Here is a 24,681-nt window from a genome sequence, read left to right as displayed (position 1 = left end):
CAAAAAGAACGTTAATCTCGCGATGAAAAAATGTATGCTGTTAAAATGGGTTTGCGTTAACGCCGTTAATAACGTGTTTAACTGACAGCACTAATTAAAAATATAAAAATGTCATAGTACCATATGCCATACACATTTTCATAGTATAGTATGTCATAAAGATAAAAATGTCAAAATGTCAAAGTTGTTTCCATTAAATATCTGCAGGGCTAGATACCGTTAGACGGAAATTTAAAAATAACGTCTGTTTTTTATAATTTGGATGAACTGATCCATCAGAACTGAAACAGCAGTTTGATAAAGTCAGTAAAGACCAAAATGTCTTCACTCTTTCGTTCTCAACACTGAAATTGGTCCTCACAAAGAACATGAGCAAACATTCAGATAACAAGCATATTACACATGCTCAACCTGAGGGCCTGGAACAGAAATATATCTAGCTAGTAGCTCAGGTAGTCACATTACTACACTTTATGTCCTCTCTCCCCTGTGAGTTTTCCTGCTTCCAGAGAAATATGAAAAGTACATAATGTGTTTTTTAATACAGGTGCTTTTCCTTTGATACAATTCATCGCCCTCTGAAGAACCTCTCCAGAAGCTTCTGCAGAACAGGACTTTATTTGTATTTGTACTTATATGTTTTATTCTTATCTTGGTTTAGTTCTATACTCTTACCTGTACCTCTTCTGTTTTTCTAGTCATTGCTGTCGCTGCTATGACACCTGAATTTCCCTCCAGGGATTAATAAAGGTTTATCTTATCTTATATATTTATGTACATACCCATCCATACCTGTTCTCATTACATATATTCATTTACTACATTACTGCTCAAAATGTTTACATCACACTTTTTCTACATTTAACTATTACTGTACACCTGTTTACCACAGCATTATATTTTATTCCTATATTTTAGCTGCTGCACTTTTTTATGTCTTAGATTCTAATTACATGACTTGTACTTATTTGCATGAGCAGTGTTGGAGGGAGCCTCAAAATCTAAGAATTGAATTGCCAACGACTGCTTCACTGTAATTGTTGTGAATGTGCCTACATACTACTGTACATTAGTAGTGCTTCATGGTGTTGATTTGACAACCTTACAAAGTTTCTCTGTAAGATCGAAACATTGCTCTGTTAAATAAAATTTACTAAGATGTTATGTCTGACTTTTTCCACTAAATCAAGTCTTTTCATATCAAGTCAAATCTAAATCAATCAAATCTATAATTGATAATGTTTAGATTTCTTTGGATAAGTAAATGTTCAAATGTATAGAAAGGTTATCTGAGGATCTGTACCTCTTGGTGGCATTCTCCTGGAAGGGGTAGATGACCTGTCTGTTGTGGCAGAGCTCACAGATGAAGCCTTTCTCTCGACACAAACTGCAGCTGAAAACGTGGGAGCTGGCAAACTTGATCACCTTGGACAGGAAGGGAGCCAGTTTTCCATCAATCACCTGGAAGGTGAAGAGAAGAGGAAGAACAGAAGACAGGACATCACTAACAGCAAACACTTACGAACCTACAAGCATTAGCTATCTTCTAAAACTCCACATGGCATTAGTGTGGATGAAATATGAGAAACTGATATTCCAATCAAGGAATTTAGATTGAAGGCATTTTAAAAGCAAAGACCCTTCCTTTAACAGCAGTTTCTACCCCTTTTTGACATAATTTTCTGAGCTCTTCTGAGATATAGCAGCAAAAGTATTCTCCTCCATCTTAAGTGTAACCAATAGAATTTGATAAAATGAATTGTTACAAGCTAATTCAAGGTAGTAAAACATGCATGACTGGGTCAAAAAAAATCCAATTACTGTTTGACAAAAGATCCGAATGGACATGGTGATTGATGATATTCAGATGAATATAATACATTTTGATTTTAATCTAGAAAGATGTTAATTAAAAGAGACACTGCCAATAAGTAGTCAATGAAGTACTGTCCAAAACAGCGTCTATGTGACCGATAGCCTGAGGCAGCTGTCTGCAACTTTTAAACGATATGTTTTAATCTAATGTCATTTGGAATGATGATACTTAGTTGTGAAATCTCTTATTTTTGTTCTTATTATCTTTTTTCTTCTTTAAACTGTGAACATTTGCACATTACACCCACTTCAGTTTAAAGACTGTACAGCTCTTCATTTTAGAATATATATTTTAATTGTCAAATTGAATTTGACTTTTTCTTTTCTCTTTGTTTACTTTGTCCATTATGCACCAAAATACCAAGACAAATTCCTTGAATGTGAAAACCTATTTAAAAATGAAATGTTTCTAATTCTGATTCCTGTGAATTGAAGCAAAGAAATATGTCGGTGCGACCTAAGAAATGTTTGAACGTGTGCATAAAATCGGAACTTATTGTGAAACTGTAGGATTTTGGCAGAGGAAATAAAAATGGAGTTCCTGCTAAGTTTTCAGATCAGTAACACATGTTTAAAAATATAAAACAAAAATAAAAAACTTATTTCAAAATGACTACAAGAGAGGAGGAATGAGAAGAGACTGGAGACAGGAGGAGAGGAAACTGAAGGAAGGAAGGAAGGAGGAAGACAGTAAATGAGGTGAACGCCTTTTAATGGCAACGCTTGGCAAGTTCTTTTAAGAACCGAGGCGGGGGTTTTGGCGGCGGGGGGGCGGCAGTTGTATTGTAGTGAAAAGACAGTGGATGACTCAAAAAGAAAACAGTGAAAAGAAAGCTATGTAGAATCTTACAGAAATTGAAAACGCTATATGGTTGCAAAGCTTTGTAGTATCATTCTAATAATGCAGACAGAGCATATGTGAGACAGAGGGAGACTAAGTGAAAAATAAAGTAAGAGTAAGAGTGGTTGAGATCCAATATACATGAGGTCTTGAGAGAGAGCGAGAGCCTGTATTCAGACACAAGTGGTTCCACCTGGCAGAGCTCTGGACCTCCCAATTATAACCTCCTTCATGCTGTTTGTTACATGGCGAGGACAAGGCAAGAAGAGGAGGATGTGAGATGGAGAGAGGAGGAAGAAGCCACACACAGAGGCATACTGACCCTGTGTACAGTAAATCATATACTGAGATTAATGGCCAACTGAAGGCTTTTCCTATAACAACCCTTAACAATCTATGATATCAAATTATCTCTCTCAGACCATTGATGTATTGATGTAGAATAGGTAGAATCTATCATTACTCTTACCTCTAACAGGTGAAGGTCAGAAAAAAATTACAGTTTTTGAAGATGTTCTATGCACTCTCACAAGGTCGCTGGTGTGCGATGAGATCTGAATTTTTATTCAAAAATGGTCTCTTATTAGGTAGGACGTGCTTCCAACATGTTTGTTAGACATTTAGCATTCAGAGAATGTGTTGTTTTATAAGAAAACTCCACAGTGTACCTTTAAGTGTCACTTACTAAGTTTCTCTTCTGTATGTAAGACCAAGCTTAGTCCAGTACAGATGACAAATGTTTCCAGGCAGACAGACAGGTACTGAGAGTGACAGACAGATATATGGGTCCCCACACTAAACCTAAGCAGCCCTGCTCAGTCCGGTCCTGCCCGGTCCACATGACGAATGGCTCTCCTGATGGAGGCTGACAGGCTCAGTAATTAAGGCCCTCTATAATTGGACTGGGCAGAATCAAACAACTGGCAGCACAGCTCTGGTGGCTGACTGGATGGATGGCGAATGAGGCGAGAAGAGGGATATAGCAATATAAAGAAATCAACTTCTTGCCTGGATGCAATCTCACACTATAAGCACTGAATTACTATTACTTAAAGACTGATCTACCACTTATATTATTACACTTATTTCACTAAACAAATATATTCTTCCATTTTCTTAAAATTCCCATATATCTGCTGTTGCTGCTTGCTATAAATATCCTGTGACCATTTTATTTGCTACTCCAAAGTATCAAAGCAGCACTGTCCAGCAGAGTCACACTGGGACAATCATTTAGACAGGAACTTCAACCCTGTAAATTTGTACACTTGCCCACTTCCAACAAGGACACCAATGAAGCCAAATATTGATGTCTGTCCTGAGTTTCTGGGCCAACCAGCAGCCCGCCCGCTGGCAGACCTCTCACTGCTCTAATGGCCGTTCAGGGTCGGGTGGTTCGGACTAACTTCTGTCTCAAGAACAGACAGAATTTATGGATTCTGCAAAATGATTTAAGAGTTCTTACGAGGGGGTCGGCACAGGTTGCAAGATAAATTGGAGGGAGGTGGGATTGGTGGGATTTTGAGATGATTAACAGGATGGAAAAGAATACAATATATTTCTATCAGACTACAGTTTCCTTTTTTTCTTTTTCCTAGTTTCGATTGTTTCATCTCTTCAGGTATCTAAAATTATATAAATAAAACAAATCTAAAAAAGTAAAATGATTCTTTAATGAGGGGTCACGAGCAGCCATTGATTCAATTAACAGCACTAAAACAGTGTAACTGCAGATTTTATGATTACACATTTAAGACATACATTTTTTCCTTTTGAAAAAGCCCTACCACGTGTGTTCTTCTAAACAAACAGACTATTTAGGCTGTTGATCACCAACCCCTCCCAGCACACAGAGGAGAGGGAGCTGCTATGAGACAAAAAAAAGCCGGTGAACAAGAAACATGAAACTCAATTTGCCAATTGCAGAAAACATAAATAAATATCAATGAAACACTCTGCAGATTGCCTACTTTGGAGACAGGTGCTCTGGAGTTTTCAGTCTCTTTTTTTTCAACTCAGCATGTCTCCTTTTCATTCATTCATTACAGCAGCTCAAACATCAGTCTCCAAACTAAATACAAAGAACAGGATGACTTTCTAATACCTATATAGTGTCTAAATTGCCTAATTTTCTTGGTTTTCCAAATGTGGTGGAGAAATGCACAACGTTACAGGTTAAGTTCTTGAGTTTAGTTCCTGTGGTTCAATAGATCCTTGAACTAATCAGTTGAAAAGAGCTGAACTTCCAAAAACATTGCACTATGTAGAGGACAAAAAAACAGAATACGTTTTGGATTTTTATGCTATGGAACTTTAATAGCTTGTGCAATTGCCAATTAGTGCAATATTCACAGGTCCATATTCACAAAATGATTCTAGAGCAGCCTACAGGACAAACCCTTCTTTACCCTCTTTCCCTCCAAACACGCCCCAACACACACACGCACACACACACACACACACACACACACACACACACACACACACACAACCTCCTCCTCTCCCTCCATCCATCCATCCTTTTAAACTCCTCCCCCTCCAGTTCAACCTCTTTTTCTGCTCCACGCAGAGTCTTTGTGTTCCAAAACCTCCTAATCTCCTAAAACTGCTGTTTAACAGCCGTTCGCCTGCCCTCCTCTCTCTCTCTCTCACACACACACTACCACAGCTCCATAGAGGAACTAGAAAGCCAGCTGGGATTACATGGCTGGAAAGACCAGCTCTGTTTGGATAACACCCTCTCCTCTCTCACACACACACACACACACACACACACACTCTCTCACTCACACACACACACACAACTTGATATATGCTTGTTGAGTCTGTCTTATCATGGGCTTCCCAAAATTAACTTTTGAGTAACTTTCCAAATTAGAGTACTAAACAAATCTGGATGTTGTGTACGATGATAACAAGATAAAAGTAGTTGAATTTAATTAAATTGTGATTATGTATATCATCACCACTATCTGTCTTGTTTCTCTGCTTGTGTTTGAGTTTCAGTTGTTATGAAACGCAGTTAAAGTTGTGTGCATAAAAAAGTTCAAATGACTACAAAGATGACTACAACGTTGCTATATAGAGATTATTAAAAATTATGTACGTTCATTTTACGGTGATAGTCAGCAGGGAGTTGCAGTGAGCAGAAGGTTTGCCGTGGGAATGGTTTTGCTAGATGTAGCGAGCAGATAACTGAGCCATTCTTCAACTCACTTAGTGTCTTCACTTTCAATCAGCACCAAATGTGTAGGAGAAAACACAAGGCAATCAATCACAGTTGGCGTAGCCTTCGTATGTACACACATACTGTAGGTACGGTGTAACCCCTTAATGCAAAAGTATGAATATAGCCTAATCCTTTTAGTGTTGAGGGTGTACACTTTTGTCTTTAAACCTAAACATTTTAGTATGTTATTATCTATATTGTTTATATTAGTCTGTTTACTTTTTTTTGGCCAATTTCCAGGATGATGAGCATGACTTCCATTTTGACCGATTTGACCTGATCATTCACTGTGCATTTGAGGGTAAAAGCTCCACCTAAACTCAAAGCCATGAGCAGAAATTGCAAATCTTTCTGAGAACCTTTAACATTTACTTAAGAGGCCTCTGTGAGTCTGAACAAGTGTGAGCAGAGAGGCATGCCTGGCATAGAGGGAATGCCAGAGTATCACTGTGGGAAGTCTGCTGCAACACACAAACACACACGCACTTTCCTACTACTTTAGTCCTCACACAAAACACTAGAAACAATCCCTAAAACCAGCAGAGGAAAAGGGCAGTGTCCTTAGACAAACACATATGTTTTCTCCAAATGAACTGCTCCTAATGGGGGATATGGGTGGAGGCTATTTGTCGGGAGGTGAATAGACTTAGTGTGGTCCAGGGTTTAGCCAAGGGAGTTTAGCCTTCACTGACCTCTGAGCTGGAACAAAAAAAGCCACATGATTAAGAGCGTCATTTTATTCAGGAGGTAAATCAAAAGAAACAAGCTTGTTAATATGGAAAACCAATTAAGAGGCAGAGTGCTTGAGAATCTCCAAGAGAGGGCAGAGAGGGGGGAGGTTAGAGGGGGAGAGAAAGAGAAGAGGGAGCAGTGCAGGCTCTCTTGTTAAAATTAGTGCTAAATCACCAGTTTGGGGTTTATGAGTAAATCACAGAGTTTAGCAGGGAAAGAGAGAGTGAAGGACTCTCTCTCTCTCTCACACACACACACACACACACACACACACACACACACACACACATATATGACACACATGTGTGTAGAGAGTGTGAGGCCAAGGGGATGTTGGGAAGAATGGAGGGATGTCACGCTTTGTTTTTCTGCCTGTTGATTCTGAATGTAACCAATTAGTGAAGCAGAGAGACACAGAGTGTGGGAGTGGAGAAGAAGGAGGACGAGGAGGGGGTCCAATCTCTTTCACTGTGAGAGTCTGTGGCCGAGCTCTGAGTCAGAGAGGGAGGGTTGAAAAATAAATGGGGCAGGGTACTACATGATGAACATAATGACAAACAAAAGAACTTTTCAGTCATTTGTGGTCGCTTTCCTCTGACCCCCCCTAACTCAGTTTGACGACTAGATCCTGAACCGCTGAAAGGCCAGGATGTGTTTCTTTTTTTAATGCTCTGGTTAAAAAAAAGAAATACTCAACTCAACACATTTAAACTGAGTTGGGCGGTGTAACTGTTATGAATGGCATGCACATAATGTAAAGATATGCTATATGAGAAGAAAGTTTTCTGATTAGATAAGGGATAACAGTAGAGTTAAAGATTTCCACGATGCCAGATATGAATTCCTTCCACCGACACCATTGTTTTCTTGGATCAGGACACTTGAAAGGGCTTACCCTGTTCCAAATAGGGCTATCAACCTCTCTTATCACTGTTATTACATGGACATTTGCCAAAGAAACAAAGGACAGGTTGTGCTTACTTAAAGGATAAGGCAAGCATTATTCTATGTTTTTCCTATTGTCAACTAATCCAATACAAAGTCCAACTCCAACTACCTCTGTGGCTTTCAGCTCCGAGCCTATTGGTTCATATTGAAGACATGCATCTTAAAAAAAAAAGCTCACAAATACATAGTATTATTTTTAATTTACAAAATCAACTTGGCATTGTAGTTTTCAACAAATGTTGGGAATATTTTCAGTTGTGGATTACTGTAATACACATTTTATGTGAATATTTATGCCAACAGGATGATTTATGTGGGATTGAGTCAAAATAAACTACTGTGTGTGTGTGTGTGTGTGTGTGTGTGTGTGTGTGTGTGTGTGTGTGTGTGTGTGTTTTCATGGTAATAAAGAAACAATGTCACCCAGTGCAACAGTGTGGCTCACTCATGTGTTTTTAATAGCTTTTAGACAACAATGGTTCCTCATGGCTGTTAAACATTTGCAAGCTAGCTAGCTACATCAGCTAACTTATCAGCCCTGCTACTGTCTACTACTGTACTGATTTTTTTGTAACAACATGGGGAAAAACAGATGGATTAGAGCAGTCTGCACACTAATGTTAGCTAATGTAGGTAGCTAGAAAATGTTAGCAAGTGGGCATAGCCAGCCATGTCTTTATCAACACCATTTTTTCACCAAATATAAGATGCGGGCAGCAATTTAACGATCAGGAACTAAGCTACACCCACTTAAGTTTAACTAAACATATCCTTTATTCTAAATTAAGGTTTACATATTTACTTAAACTAATCCTTATCATTAAAAGGCTCTTTGAAGAAGTGAGAATCAGCCTGGTCCAAGGTCTAAACTAAAACTGATCAATGCTTTTTTCATACCAGTTTTAGTTCATTTAAGAAATATGAATGGCATCACTATTACTGTAAACATAAAAGCATGTAAGCATGTCTGTGTGTGTATGTACCTGCTGCAGGTCAGCAATGGAGTACAGGTGAATGTGCTGTAGCAGATATTCCCTGGGGAAGATCCTGTGAAAAGACACACAAAGTAGTATTAAAATAATAACCACCATTTCCAGCTTGTTTTTCCAAAAAAAAAAAAAAACGGACAAGGTAAAACGTACTATGTTTTATTTCCTCCACCAAGGAGGTTCTGTTTCCGGTTGGGTTTTTCCATTTGTTTGTTGATTCGTTTGTCTGTCAGGAGAATAAGGAAAAAACTACTGGCCCGATTTTATGAAACTTTTATGAAACTTAGAGCTGTTGTTATGCCCGGTACATCCCATATATACGCTAAACGGTGACGTTTAAGTCGGTATCTGACGCTGGGAGCCACTGACAGCATCAGTATTTGACGACTTGGGAATGAGAACGGGTTGTCCAAGCATGTCTTCGCAGTGGGCTACCAGTTTCATGCCAAAAAGGGATCATCCGCCAAAAAGTGATTGCTGTCTACCCTACATGCAAATGGTGAAATTAACACAAACACATGTTAGATGAACGCCCGGGCTCTTGGGCTCTCCAGCATGTTGTTTTGTTGCTGGCGGCTGCACACATTTCTCTGGCCTGCTTCCCCCGCCTGGGCCCGTTCTGAACAGTGCCTTTAATGTTGTGACTAAATTGGTGTTACGTTAAACATAAACTTGGGTCATTAGCATTAACTGAATTAGGTGATTGACTGCCTCAATAAATCTGACTCTGATTAAACACAAACTGTGAGCACAAGTCAAAGTTTAAATTTGTAGTCTTGTTTAATATGTGAAACTGTGCAGGCCAGTGTTTGAATGATAGGCTCAATCTTGCAGACATGTAAATATGAAACAATGGTCACATACGAGCATTACATAGATTTAATGTTTAACCACCAGCCTTTTGTCAATGGTGCTAAACAAAGTAATAATATCAATCTAAGTGTGTGTGTGTGTGTGTGTGTGTGTGTGTGTGTGTGTGTGTGTGTGTGTGTGTGTGTGTGTGTGTGTGTGTGTGTTGAGGCCTCCTCTCAGACCACTAAGATGGATGGCACCATGCTAAATCCTGTCTAAGCTGTCATGAGTGTCACCAAAACACAAGAATGTGTGTGTGTGTGTGTGTGTGTGTGTGTGTGTGTGTGTGTGTGTGTGTGTGTGTGTGTGTGTGATCCAGACACCTCATGGGGATAGGCACCACTGATAAACTACTTAAACTACTCTGTTTGGTACATTGCCAAGGGTTACCACATCAGCATTCATAAGACCATGCACGCACACAATAATCAAACCCACACTGCCTCCTGTGTTGATTGTCGGTGCCCAGATGAACACACCTTTAAAGTGTGCTGATTGTGATAAAAGTACTTCTTGGAATTAGATTACAAGCAGAAGATACACAGCTTCATACGTATATGCAAACACACACACACACACCAATAATATTTGTCTAAGCCCTGAAAGTATTTGATTATTTAATTCCATATTTTATTTCACTATCCCCAGTGAAGCAGACACACCTTTGATATCACTCAGAGATTATGATCATGTACTGAAGGAGGGTCTGACCTGTGTAAGTGTGTGTGAACCAGCAGATGTACAAAGTCCTACAAATAGGTGTGTTGTGTGTGTGTGTGTGTGTGTGTGTGTGTGTGAGGGTGGCACAAACACATTACAATCTAATGCAAACCAAAACCAAATCTTAGTCAAACGTATAATGTTCAACTTGTTCAAAGAAGTGTTGATACAACTTTTTGGATGCTGTAAATTTGTGGCGTTATGGTTATGTGTGACACACACACACACACACACACACACACACACACACACACACCTCTAACTTGCAGCCTTTAGTGCCTAGTGGTTGTGTGTGCGATCGTGTTTCCATGGCTTTCTGCATGTATGCAACAGACATCTCTCTTCAGATTCCCCCCCCCCCCCAGAGTAGACTGATGACTAGGGGAAGGTTTTAGCGCCACGGCCCTCATCAATCCTGCAGTGTTTGGAAGTGTTGGGGCACTAGCCGGCATTAGCTAATGGGACAGAAGTAAACACAGAACGACATGATGCTGTTCGTCTCTGCAATGCAACGGCTAATATGGTGTTTTTAAGGCTGATAAAAAAATACCAGTAGTTTTGGTTTGAAGCTACTTGGCAAGCCAGAGACAAAACATTTTAATAGTTGAACATTAAAACATCTTAATGGAGAAGTAATGAGTTATATTAATCAGATTTTACAGTTTAAGCATCTCGTGTTGATATTCATTGACAATCGGTGTGTGCAACTCTGCATCTGTAGCCTTTAACATTTTGTCTTTGTAATGTATACTCTGAGGGGCTGGACAATATGGCCAAAATCTTCTATCCCGGTCATTTCATGTCTCGATAACAATATATATCACGATATAGCATGTTTTCTGGTAATTCAATAAATAAATTGTCTATATGAAATAACCACAGGTCAAAGCCTCTTTTTGTATACACCTGTGTGAATTAAAAACTTGACAAATGAAAAGTACTTTTTCATTTTATTAAGAACTTAAGTGCAAAATTAACTTAATGTACAAGGATCATAACATAAAGCATTGTCCAAATGATGCAAGTATTGACGCAACACTGGTTTTTCAACATCGTGATAGAAACAATATAGTTTTATATTATCCAGCCTTCTTACTCTGCTTGACAAATGATTGAACTAATAACACTTTTAACTGTAAAGTATATTAAAAATACAAACAAAGCACAAAATTCAAGAAATAGTATAATGTAATATTTAGATTTTCCAGTATATAAAGGGTTAGTTTAACCAAATTACAGCGACAGATCCCTTTTTTGACGTTTATCCTGCCATCTTAATACTATGGAGTTGTTTTGTGGTGCTGACATTCACAAATTTCACACACACAACACTTTTGTTTTTTTCCCCCATTTTTCATGAGCTGAACTCAAAGATCTAAGACTTTTGTCACATGTACACAAAAGGCTAATTTCTCTCAAATATTGTTCACAAATCTGTCTAAATCTGTGTTAGTGAGCACTTCTCCTTTGCCGAGATAATCCATCCACCTCACAGGTGTGGCATATCAAGGTGCTGATTAGACAGCATGATTATTGCACAGGTGTGCCTTAGGCTGGCCACAATAAAAGGCCACTCTAAAATGTGCAGTTTTATCACACAGCACAATGCCACAGATGTCGCAAGTTTTGAGGTAGCGTGCAATTGGCATGCTGACTGCAGGAATGTCCACCCGAGCTGTTGCACGTGAATTGAATGTTAATTTCTCTACCATAAGCCGTCTCCAAAGGCGTTTCAGAGAATTTGGCAGTACATCCAACCGGCCTCATAACCACCGACCACATGTAGCCACACCAGCCCAGGACCTCCACCTCCAAATTCGTCTGAGCCACCCGGACAGCTGTTGCAACAATCGGTTTGCATAACCAAAGAATTTCTTCACTGTCAGAAACGGTCAGGGAAGCTCATCTGCATGCTCGTCGTCCTCATCGGGGTCTCGACCTGGCTGCAGTTCGTCGTCGTAACCGAGTTGAGTGTGCAAATGCTCACAATAGATGGCGTCTGGCACTTTGGAGAGGTGTTTTCTTCACGGATGAATCCCGGTTTTCATTGTACAGGGCAGATGGCAGACAGCGTGTATGGCGTCGTGTGGGTAAGCGGTTTGCTGATATCAATGTTGTGGATCAAGTGGCCCATGGTGGCAGTGGGGTTATGGTGTGGGCACCGAACACAGGTGCATTTTATTGATGGCATTTTGAATGCACAGAGATGCTGCGACGAGATCCTGAGGCCCATTGTTGTGCCATTCATCTACGACCATCACCTCATGTTGCAGCATAATAATGCACGGCCCCATGTTGCAAGGATCTGTACACAATTCCTGGAAGCTGAAAACATCCCAGTTCTTGCATGGCCAGCATACTCACCGGACATGTCACCCATTGAGCATGTTTGGGATGCTCTGGATCGGCGTATACGACAGCGTGTTCCAGGTCCTGCCAATATCCAGCAACTTCGCACAGCCATTGAAGAGGAGTGGACCAACATTCCACAGGCCACAATCAACAACCTGATCAACTCTATGTGAAGGACATATGTTGCAAATGGTGGTCACACCAGATACTGAGTGGTTTTCGGGCCCCCCTGCAACCCCTCAATAAAGTAAAACTGCACATTTTAGGGTGGCCATATTGTGGCCAGCCTAAGGCACACCTGTGCAATAATCATGCTGTCTAATCAGCATCTTGATATGCCACACCTGTGAGGTGGATGGATTATCTTGGTAAAGGAGAAGTGCTCACTAAAGCCTGGTTCACACGGCAGGATAATTAGGCCGATTTTATCCCCGATTCACCCCTTCCGACAATCTTAAGGATGCTCCGATTATCGTAAAATAATCTGATCAGATATTCCTGCCGTGTGTGGTGTGTTAAGACTGCTCTCGTCTGCTCGGAAGGACGTCGGGACCGCTCCGATCTCAAATTTATTTGGCCCGATTTCTCCTTGTGTGTGGTGTCCCCCGGGGACAAACGAGCACGCAGCCTGTGGACTGTGGCGTGTAGCCAATCAGAAAGCGAGGTGGCGAGGAAAGCACCGGGAAACAAAATCAAAACAGCCGGCGGCATGGCGCACCAGAAAGTCCGGTGGACGTCGGCGATAAGTATAGCAAGTATAGTCCATGCTCGCGTTGTCTCCACTTCTTTGACCATCGCTACAAACCAACTACAAACTATCGCCACTGCATCCTCTTCGTCCGCCATGATTGTTTACTCTGAAGTCACGTTTGATCTTGAGGGATTTTGCGAGATTTCCCGTCTGACCTGGGAATGCTCGGGAGTCAAATCGGTTCGTGTGTGATGTGTTGATTTTGTGTGTGGGTGTGGTGCACACACTGTACAACCAAAACTGTTAGACCCGTGATTTTTTATCGCCGTGTGTGGGGTCTCTCAGGATTGGAAAATCGGCCGACAATTTTAAAATCGTCCCGTGTGAACCAGGCTTTACACAGATTTAGACAGATTTGTGAACAATATTTGAGAGAAATAGGTCTTTTGTGTACATAGAAAAAGTCTTAGATCTTTGAGTTCAGCTCATGAAAAATGGGGGCAAAAACAAAAGTGTTGCGTTTATAATTTTGTTCAGTATAGATACCGTTACTGGTAAGTAAGAAAATATGTTTTATGTGAATTATCATGATAGTTTATTAATCAGATTCCAGTCTGTTTTCAGAGATGGATGATTCTTCTTTAGAAAAAGTCCGATCAGAGTGTATTAGTGACCTGGAGCGGGGCAAGGAGCATCCATCAGCTCACAGACAAGGCTTTCAGTGTGGGACCCCACTCAGATAAACAGTCATCCCCCCCCTGACCATCACACACATGAACGTACACACACACACACACACACACACACACACCTTTAATGTGTATGCAGCATATATATATATATATACATACACACACAGGAATGCATGCAGATAAAAGTTATGGCAATATACATGCAGGCACTCAGACACACACATATAAACACACACATATAAACATTGATCATACAGGGAGATGTACACAGTCTGTGTAATCAATCAATCAACAGAGGACTATAACAAATAGTGTAGTGCATCAGTCAGTGTGACTCAATGACACATGCTGCTAATAACTTTTAAAAATGGCTGGATATCTCCTTGTTTACTGTCAGTGGAGCCCTACGCAGATAGTTTTGTTATGTCTATTTTTCTGATTTTGGGTGAAGCTTTATTTCCTGTGAATTACTGGATAATTTGCTTTCTGAGGACCTTTCCAAATTGAAATACTGTATGCAAACCAAAAAAAGAAGTGCTCACAACCCTTAGACATGTACAATACATATGATGATGATTTGCAAGTAGACATTGCTTCATTTTGAGGGGTCACAAGCCAAAAGAGGTTGGACAACAGCGCTTTAAGCACCACCACAATAGACTTCACCGCCAACCTACCTTCGTCTGAGGTCCTCAGCAACGGTTGCTCGGCAGCTAAACAGGTAGGCCCGCAGTGACTGGAGCTGCTGACGGAGGCGCAGCACAGTGCTGAGAGGCTCACAGTGCTCATACAGACAAGGGTTGAGCTGCTGGACGTCCAGCAGGGGCTCCTCATACACAAATTCCAGGAACTCCTTGGCCTGTTTAGACACCTAAAGGAGCACATCACAGTTCACATCAGGATCGCTGCACCAAGGACAACAGATACATGAGAGATAGCCGCGCTTTGCCAGACCTTCCTCCACAGCGATGCGAAGGAGGGTCTGGCTAGTCCAGGGGAGCGCTAAGCCCTGGGCGGAGCCACGGTGCCGCTACAAAATAGCCTCAGGAAGGAACTTGTTTTGGTGGAACATTTGAATGTTCAAAAATAGTTTTAGTCGTGCAACAGAAAACTCAGATTGGACAGATAGTCTAGCTAGATGTCTGGATTTACCCTGCAGAGATCTGAGGAGCAGTTAACCATAGTCCTCATAAATCGACTGGAGTTTAAAATTCCAACACAAAGAAAGCCGAAGGTAACGGACATCCAGCCGAAAAGAGTGAAATCCAGCGCAATTTCCGGCGGCAACGGAGCAATCCTGGAAGTTGAACGTCGTGGATATAGACTACATGGGATAATACCTGACAAGTTGTATGTTCAAAAGCCTCCCGTTTTTGTACGGATTAAAAGGTGCTCTAAGCGATGTTGGGTGATGTTACTTCTTGTTGACGTAGTATTGTCACACAAAACAAGGCTAGCTCGCCCCTCCCTCCTCCTCATCCCGTCCCCTCCCCCTCCCTTCCGTGCTTCCGCACACTAACCCCCCAACCCCAACACCAAAATCCTTCTTGTCGGTTATTGGCTGGAACGCAGGAACTCTGTTATGTTTCGTGGTGCAGGTTGGCCAGTTTGTTTTTGTTGTGTGTTCAGGGGACAGGCAGCTAGCAGATAATAGAGGAGATGTTTGCTGTATGTGACAAAAAATGTTGTAGCCTAAAAAACGCGTGACATCGCTTAGAGCACCTTTAAACAAACAAGATAAAATGTTTTAATTACTGAGCTTTAGAGGTTGGTAAGCTGATTTTCTTTATCTATGAACAGAACTAGGCTATCCGTTTCCCATTGTTTCCAGACTTTATGCTAAGCTAAGATTTCCCAGCTCTAGCTTCATATTTAGGGAACAGACATGAGAGTCATGTCAATCTTCTCATCTAAACCTCAGCAATAAAGCACATAAGTGAATAATTTCCTTAAATGTCAAACTATTTCTCCTCATCTGCAGCAGTCTGCATAAGAATCAAGAAAAATTACACTGGATTTTAGCAGGCATTCCTACTTTAAACAGCACTGTGTTAAAACAAAGCAAGGGGTTGTTGATGGCATGTTGTTTCAGATACAGGTGAGAAATTAAATACGATCCAGGAGGTCCAGTTTAAGTAATAGAATAGATAGAATAGTAATAGATAGTTTGAAGGTTTATCAGACGGTAATACACTGCACAGTGGTTTAAAATACTCAGAGACAGCATTATACAACTCTGGAAAGTTATCACAGTTATTATCGCTGCAATTATTTTATCACCAGGTAAAAAGTACAAACGCGACATAATTATTATATTTCACATCTCAGTAACAACCATGAATGTGCGCTTGCAAGCATTTGATTGGCCACAGCAGCGCCTTGCCAGATGACGTTGGCGTTGTATGCCTGCAAAAGTTGAGCAAGGTTAAACTTTTTTTGCGAGGCCCCCTGCATTGGTACCCCTGCTGTGTCACCAAACTGGCTTCATTGAAATGGATGAGAGCACTATAGTTTGTTTGTGAACGCAGCCATAGAAAAGTTTAGGTAATTTGTTCAGAAAACTATTGAACCTTTATTTTAACACACTAAGGTGCCCTAATGTTTACATTTCATATTAATGTTTAATATGTTTATGTTTATGTATGCACCAACCACCAAGGCAAATTCCTTATAAGTGTTACCTACTTGGCAATAAATCATTTTCTGATTCTGCATCCAAATACTTGAAAACAATACCAGGCTTTTTAAAAACCCAAAGACACCCTGCTGATGTTCCACTCGCTCAAAATAAGAAACTTTCAAAACTGGTAAAGTAAGTATGTTTAGACGGCGGGTGTTTTCATATAGGTAGGTGTATGTGTGTGTGTGTGTGTGTGTGTGTGTGATTTGCCACCTTGTGCTTGCTGGTGTCCCAGTTGTGCAGCAGGCGTGCTGGGATGAGGAAGGAATTGTCCTGATGGCAGCTCTGGCAGTAGTACCAGCCGCTGTAGTAGCAGACCTTTGCCTTTCCTTTGGAGAGACCAACTGGACGCTGACAACCTAAAGAGGAAGTCATTGGGTAAGTATTAGCATTTGTGTTTGTGCATAGTATATCTTATTAATAAATACATATATCATACCCAAGGGTGTCTGAACGTCTTTAATTATGAAGAAACCAGTTAAATCACTTTTAAGTAAGTGTCAAAAGTAGGATTCAAACCAACACTCTTAATGTGAAACAAGTACGTATATATCTCAGACTTATTGCACACTAAATGATGGCATCAATGAAGAACTGCTCTATGTGTCCATGTATGTGTCTTAAGGTGTTGCACAAGTCCTCTTTTGGTGTTAACAGTCTGCTGGAGTCATGATCAGGAGAACAGAAAGGTTGTAGAACATTTAACTTTCCGTTAATATGTGTCAGATTATTGCCCCTCACTAAATACCACACTAATCCAGCCGAATAAACCTGTAGATAATAAACAAGACAGTCCAAGTTTAAAAAGGAACCCTGACCCCAAAAAGGTAATATGTTCTATCATGACCCACAAAAAATAGGGACATTTTATGATTTGATTAGCACTGATTAGAGAATTGTAGAGAAATCCTTAAATTGAGGTTTTTCTTCTGATCTAGGGTTTAATTTCCAACCTGTTTTACAGTTTTACAGTTAGGATAGAAAAAAGGCACATGATGGTCCAAAAAATGCCTCAGAACACACTGAGGCGACGCCGACTTGAGCGTATGCTCTGCGCGTGCGCAAAACGTAATACGTCTCCATAGCAGCAGGCGGCGCTGCTCTGTATTGTTTCCATTAACAGTCTGATTATTTCCCAGAAAATGAAAACCGGCAGCTGATTGGACGAACGCATCACGTGGTTCTTTTTTCTCCGGAAATTCACAGCCAGACATCATGGCGGCTCATATTGTACTAAAATAGTTCACCGAAATGTGTTTCTGAAAACATTTTAAGCGAGAAATAGGCCATGCAGTTTCTGAATCTGTCTTCATTTCAGATTGACAAAGGTCAGTTTAAAAGATTTTCGTCAGATTTTGAGAGGCTCATCTGCTCGCCATTTCCGGGTGAGTCCTGACTGCCCTGTCCCCGACTGAACATGTTGGGTCGGCCCAAATGAAGGCCGACGGCATGGGACACACCGAACAGACTTGAGTCACCGACCTCGCCAGATGGTCCGACGGCCGATTATCGGGCTGGTGTGTCTCTTACTGTCTCTTACTGACACTGAAATGTCAAAATGTGTTTCTTCATGAACAGCAGTCTTTTGATTTAAACAGCGTGCTCTTACAGCTCATCTTTAAAAATCCAGGGTATAGATACACTCGTCTGAGCCGTTTTTAACTTTTACCATATGCTTACATCAATAAAGCATCATGACAAGCAGCAAATTATTTGTTTTTGCCCGACTTTCACATCTCTGTGTACATAAAAAGTGCAACACTGTGAATGTCTTCCAGGAGAGGCCCTCTGAAAGTATATCTCCATTTTTACATCTATTGCTTCCTGCCCCTCTTTATGACCGCTGGCTTTACTCCCCATCTTCGAGTGTGGCCTTTAGGAAAAGCTATAAACACTCATGTCACCAAGACTAAAACTATTTAAGTCTGCTGTATTTTTGGGTTATAAATCTATCTTTATATCTAAAGTCTCTAGTCACAAAACTAAATGTGGTGTTCTTGAGAAGTGCATAAATAATGTGTGTTTTACTACCAATGATGAGCAATCTCATCATGAGGTGTAATTTGCTGGAGATGCAGGAAATATGAATAACATAACTTTTGTTTTTTTGGGGGGGAAACCACATCATTTTAATGTTTCCACTCCCGCCCTCAAACTCTTAAACCACATGTTTGCCCTTCATTTTCTTTTTATGTCAAAAACTATGAGCAATAATTTACTGATTTCTTTTCATATTCTTGTTTAGTAAATCTTTTACTATTAATATCCATATTTGCCTAAATCTACCTGCCAAATTCCCTTGAAGTAATCCCTTAGATAAGAGAGTCTTGGCTGTCCCAGTAGTCACAACACAGCAGACTTCAATAGAAAAGTGTTTTGCAGACCTAAAAGACCAACAGATCCTCAGCTCTATTCAGCCGGATATCTACCCCACTGTCTGCATTGTCTTCTCAACTCTTTAAAGTTCATTCTTCACCCAAACACCCGGACCTGGTCTATGATCACACAAACAGCTGAGCGCCACAGCACTGCGACAGGTGTCCCTTATCAAACACAATCTCCTTGGACATGGAGCCTGGAGGAAAACAACAAGTGAAGAGAGGTAGAGAAGAAAAGAAACGGAAGATCGTTATCAAGGTTTTGGAAAACAGAGGCATGGAAAGCTAAAGAAAAGAAGAACGACAGAGGAAGAGAGACGTGTGTCAGCCTGTTTGTGCTTCAACACAAGAAACAACACAGACTGACAAAGGGGAAACAGACAAAAAAGACAAAAAGAGAATGAGTAAAAGGCTATCGGGAGATGAGAGGAACGAAGGAACTGCATAAAAGAGAAGAGTTAGATCAAATAAGGACAGATGAAGGCAGACAATAAAGACAAGTTAGGTCAACCACTTTTCTATCATAGATGAGAATCTGATGTCTGAAAAAGTGACAAAGGTCTAATCAGCACTGAGAGCTGGATCCCTGCTTTAAAGAAAAAAAAAATACTCATGTTGGAGCATCAGTCAGCCACACCGACTGAACTCGAGTTTTAACTGGGGCATTCCGTCAGAAATCGATCACTTTCTGACCACACCTCTATTCGATTTGAATGATTTTTCCCCCTACATGTTAACCTATATGAGAGTGTTAGAACATGGTTTGATTAACCAGAATGAGGAAAGACATAGGTCCTCAAAGTTGACCCATATTGGACAACTACTCCTCTTAAAAACACATTAGTGTGGTTCCCTGATGATCGGAAAGCTAACAAACAATATTATCCACAATGTCAACACTTTCGGTCCATCCTGTGCTTAAAATGGAACATTTCATGAAAAAAACTCACTTTTTCAGTGTTTGTGCACATACATATGGGTATCTGGAGTGCCTACCAACACACAAACCGTGAAATAAGACAACCCAGACAAGTTTTCTGTGGGCTGATCAGAAAACATGGGATTCAACAAGCCAGTCAGATCCAGCTCCCCCCTTGGCAAGCCAATCAATCAGGTCCTTTAGGGCGTTTTCACACATGAAAGTCCGAACCAAGGTTCATGTTTTTGTTACATTGTATACATTTGATCCGGTAAGTTTTGGTTTCACACTGCAGTTATGCAAGCGCACTAAAGATCTATACGTGACAAAACTACGTCCTGCCGTCATCACATACGTGAGCTGCATCTCCAGATACTTATAATTGATTGGTTTGTAGACAGGCTTCCCCGTCCTCTCGTATCTCTCTCTGTGTCGGAGTTTTTTCAGCTGACTGCTGCTCTCCCCTACTGACTGCTGCTCTCCCCTACTGACTGCTGCTCTCCCCTACTGACTGCTGCTCTCCCCTACTGACTGCTGCTCTCCCCTACTGCCGTGGCTCTTTTTGTTTTGTTGTGATGTTGAGAAGCAAGACACTGGAACTTTCTGGAGAATTTATTCAGAGACAAACGGAAACCTACACTGTACATTTACTACCACTTAACAAATAAACTGCTGATGTATTCTCTGCTCTGATAGCCGACAGCTGTCTGCTCTGAGCGCATTCACCGTCACTCTCACTCTCTCATGTAGCCTACACACTAAGCACCAAGCTATTCCTTAAAGGAGCTATTCCCCGGTCTTGTAACACAAGGAGAGCCTGCCAGAGCTTCTTCTATTTGGTCCGAAAGTCCGAACCATCCAAAAAATGCTTTCACACTGTAAACGAACCGGACCATGGTTCAGTTTGGTCCGGACCGAGACCACCTCTTTTGGTCGGACCAAAATTTGGTCTTTTGATCCGGACCGTGGTCCGGGGGAGGTTTCACACCTCTAATTAATAATAATTTTGGTTCGGATCAAACTGAGAAAGTCCGGACCAAATGAGGTATGTGTGAAAACGCCCTTAATCTATAAGTCTATAAACATGATGTGTCCCAGGCCAAGGGAAGCTATGCAAAGTACGCTATAGTGTGCAAGGCGAGGGTAATGAGCAGGGCCACAATTCTTCAAAACTTTCCGCAAAATTTTCTACAGATTTAAAAAAAAAAAAAAAAAAATCTTTCATTCTGGATCACCGCAAAAATGTGTAAAAAAAAAAGAAAAAAAAAATCTGCAGATTGCGTTTGGGTCTGGTCATGAGTAGTCTATATCCACGACATTCCACTTCCTGTACTGCTCCGTTGCTTTAGGCCGGATATCCGCTGCCTTGGGCTTCCTTTGTGATGGCATTTTAAACTCCAGTCAATTTATGAGGACTATGGTTAACCTCTTCTCAGATCTCTGCAGGGTAAATCCAGACAGTTAGCTAGAATATCTGTCCAATCTGAGTTTTCTGTTGCACGAGTAAAACAACTTTTTAACGTACACATCCAAAACAAGTTCCTTCCCGAGGCTATTTTGCAGAGGCGTCGTTGCTCCTTACGGTGCTTAGAGCCACCCAAGATGATTGTTATTGGTTTAAAGGAATGCCAATAAACCAGATTCCCTATCCCGGAATGCTGTGTGGACTCGCCAGACCCTCCTTCGCAGCTCTGTGGGGGAAGGTCTAGCAATGCGAGACTCATGAGTGACAGATGAAGCCCTGCTAACGAGGTCTGCTAACATTCTGGCACTGGTGCTAAATCAGCAGCCCCTTTCAGTCACATGCTCGTCTTGCACATCATATAGGTCTCTCTATGGGCTCTACCTACTTTCCCTTTGCCAAGGACCGTGTTGTCTGGAACTTTTCGAAGGCCAGCTTGAGTTAGGTTTCCTTTTAACTTGAATATTTTTCTTGTGAGAAAGAATATGGCTAAACTGTACAAAATGCTTTTATATCTGTCAGACATTTGATCACAGTGTGAGTCAGACCACCTCCAGATGTGGTCTGGGCTCGCTGTTCCGATTGCCTTCTGATTGCAATACTTTCTGCCATTTTCACTGTATCCCTAAAACACTTTACTGAAACCAAACATGGCAGCAATCTATAAATCATCCATTTTCATCCCTTTCCAAAGTTTAAACAATGGATATTTGTTTTTTTTCCTTTGGATAAAATTATAGTTTGTGGATAACATGAAAAAAAGACAACAAAGTCTTATCTCATTGAAGGACCCGTGATCGAATACATGTGTGGAACTCTGTAGGCTAATTACAGCAGTGAGTTCATGCTGTTGTTGGGGTGGATACTCTTTCAAAAAAAACCACAGTTCACTGGTTGGGAGCCAGCAGGCAGAGGGGATGGTCAACAGTCAGAGAAACACTGTGTCACTTCGAGGAAAGAGCTGACCACCAGGCTGGCTTTCTGGCCAACTGTGGCCTTGATTTTGGTCTGCTGCTGTTGGGACCAGAGGAACAAAGACACATACGTTTGTAGCCTGAAAACATCTGCAAACTAAATAACAACCTTTAACCTTAACCTCAAATTCTATATCATGAGACAAGAAGAGAACACACCCACACGTACCCACACACACACACACACAGATCCTGTAAATGTACTTCTACCAAAGCTGAGGGAGTCTATAATGAGCTCTGTACAGTAGAGAAAAAAAGGGTAGTAAAGCCTCAACAGATAATGCATGTGGGACTATGGAAGAAGATGAAATAACACCAAGCATATACATTTGATACTGACCAAAACCTTAACAAGCAGTAAAACAATCTCAAAACAGAGAGCTCTTTGCAGAGAGATCATTTAAACCAACAAGGAGAGATTGTGATTTTGTATAAATAAAAAGTAAATAGAGTATTTGTTTTGTTCCTACAGATAAATAAAATCAATAACATTTTAACGATCTAAGCGCACAGCGTGAAGTGCCTGGCCCAGGTGCGTTTAGGGCATGTATGAATCCATTTTTGCTAGTTTAACAGAGGAAAAAAAAGGTCCGTGTGCCAGGCACATGGTTCAAAACGGTTGTACTTAGTGTATTATTTTTCATAGGTGTGTTTTGGGCGTAACATGTAATAAACCAATCAGAGTGTCATCTCCCATTCCCTTTAAAAGCCAGGCGTGTTTGTACCTTGGCGCATTGCTATTATGATGACGGATTTGCTAAGCAGGAAGGAGAGATTTTCAGGAAAGGAAACTGATCTGCTCGTGCGTGAAGTGAAAGTGCGCAAGCTGATCATATCATAATACTATTTCACATTGTAATATTTGTATTTTTAATCTTTTGCATGTTTGTGAGCCTAGGCGCATTTTACTAATGCGCTGTTAAAATAACAATGAAATGCTGCGTTATTGACTTTAGACCAGGTTTTTGTTGGTCAATGGAGCGATCATAAGCCAAGGATGCACCTGAACACACCTCCCTGTAAGACCAGCACGCCCATGATGCGCACAGATGGGCGCAGGTGCATTTGCTATTTAAACGACGTGGACGCTGGACGGGAAAACGACAACTGCGTCAGTCTAAAAACTAGCAAAGACACTTGAGTCGGGCTTTGGGCTGCACTGCGCCGGGTGCAAGATGGGGCCCTATATGTGCCCTTTATTAAGCAAGTGTGTTAATACATCAAGTATATACTGTAAGTGCATATACAAAGTATATACATTTATAAGTATAAAAAGTACAAGGAAATAAAGTATATAAACACGCAAGTGTCCTCTTTATTAGGTACACCTGTATAGTCTAAAGCAGTCCAATACAACTGCTCTGCCATAAAGTCTACATTTATGATGTATTGAACACTGAACATTCTGCATCCTCCCCCCCACACACACACGTATGTAAATGGAAAGGACAAAAAATATTAAAAACAACTCAATATAATGTAGCCCACTCCGACACCCCCTTTGACTATGACCTCAGAAATAAACATTGAACTGCAACCACTACTTTTTTTTTCAATTTTCAACTGATACACAACTACTCCAGCCCTCATGAATAATTTTAGTGTACTATTACTATTTTCTGCTGTTAACTACTTCCTCTATTATCAGCACAGAGAAACAACTGCTTTCTCTACTCGTCTGATCTTTTATAGGTCTCTCTGGGAGGAGAGAAAGCAGGACAGAGGGAAAAGATGAATGGGAATTCAAAGGTAGCTCAAAGGTCTACCGATTGTACTGCGGCTCTCTGTAGTGAGAGAGGGTCACTTTGTCCTGCCCGGGGGTGATTGTAGAGTGGAAAGAGAGAGAGAGATAGAGAGACATAGAGATACAGAAAGAGAGAGAGATGACATCAGGGCAAAAAAGGGGCTTGCGCTTTCATCTGCCCGCCGCTGGTTTTAAACCACCACACCTCTGAGTGTGTGTGTGTGTGTGTGTGTGTGTGTGTGTGTGTGTGTGTGTGTGATGTACATGTGTGTGTGAATTAAAACTGAAAAGACGAGAGAATCTTAAGCTTTGATGTGTCTCATTTACACCGACCAAACACCAAAAAAAATGTGCACAAATGGAGAGTACTATGACTAAGACAGCGAGCGTGTGCATTTGTGTGTGTGCGTTTGCGCGTGTGTGTGTGCGTTTGCGCGCACGCGTGCGTGCGTGTGTGCGTGCGTGCGTGCGTGTATCTGTGCACCGCACGCGCGGGAGAGAGACTGTCTATCTTTTGATGTGAGACCACCTCCTACTTCCTCAATTCCCTCATATCTACTGATTTCCACTTCACCCAAAGCCTGGGGGCCTGAGAATGTGCTC

General features: G+C 41.0%; 1 protein-coding gene across 3 annotated transcripts in view; it reads right to left on the bottom strand.

Annotated features, from left to right (window-relative positions):
- The window catches only part of plekhm3 (pleckstrin homology domain containing, family M, member 3), a 48,216-nt gene that overhangs the window by 7,344 nt on the left and 16,191 nt on the right, over window positions 1-24,681 (bottom strand). For 2 of the 3 annotated variants that reach the window (XM_031279109.2, XM_031279179.2), the window contains exons 4-7: window positions 16,815-16,960; window positions 14,599-14,792; window positions 8,609-8,672; window positions 1,304-1,461 (exon numbers count right to left, since the gene is read on the bottom strand). In XM_031279109.2, coding sequence (XP_031134969.1) covers window positions 1,304-1,461; window positions 8,609-8,672; window positions 14,599-14,792; window positions 16,815-16,960 — 562 coding nt within the window. Of the gene's footprint in view, window positions 1-1,303; window positions 1,462-6,969; window positions 7,169-8,608; window positions 8,673-14,598; window positions 14,793-16,814; window positions 16,961-24,681 lie in introns of those variants that run through there. The other variant, XM_036004047.1, reaches the window with a different exon arrangement.

This window comes from Sander lucioperca, chromosome 8 (assembly GCF_008315115.2).
Source record: "Sander lucioperca isolate FBNREF2018 chromosome 8, SLUC_FBN_1.2, whole genome shotgun sequence".
Taxonomy (NCBI): domain Eukaryota; kingdom Metazoa; phylum Chordata; class Actinopteri; order Perciformes; family Percidae; genus Sander; species Sander lucioperca.
This window is presented reverse-complemented; position numbering and strand designations above follow the sequence as displayed.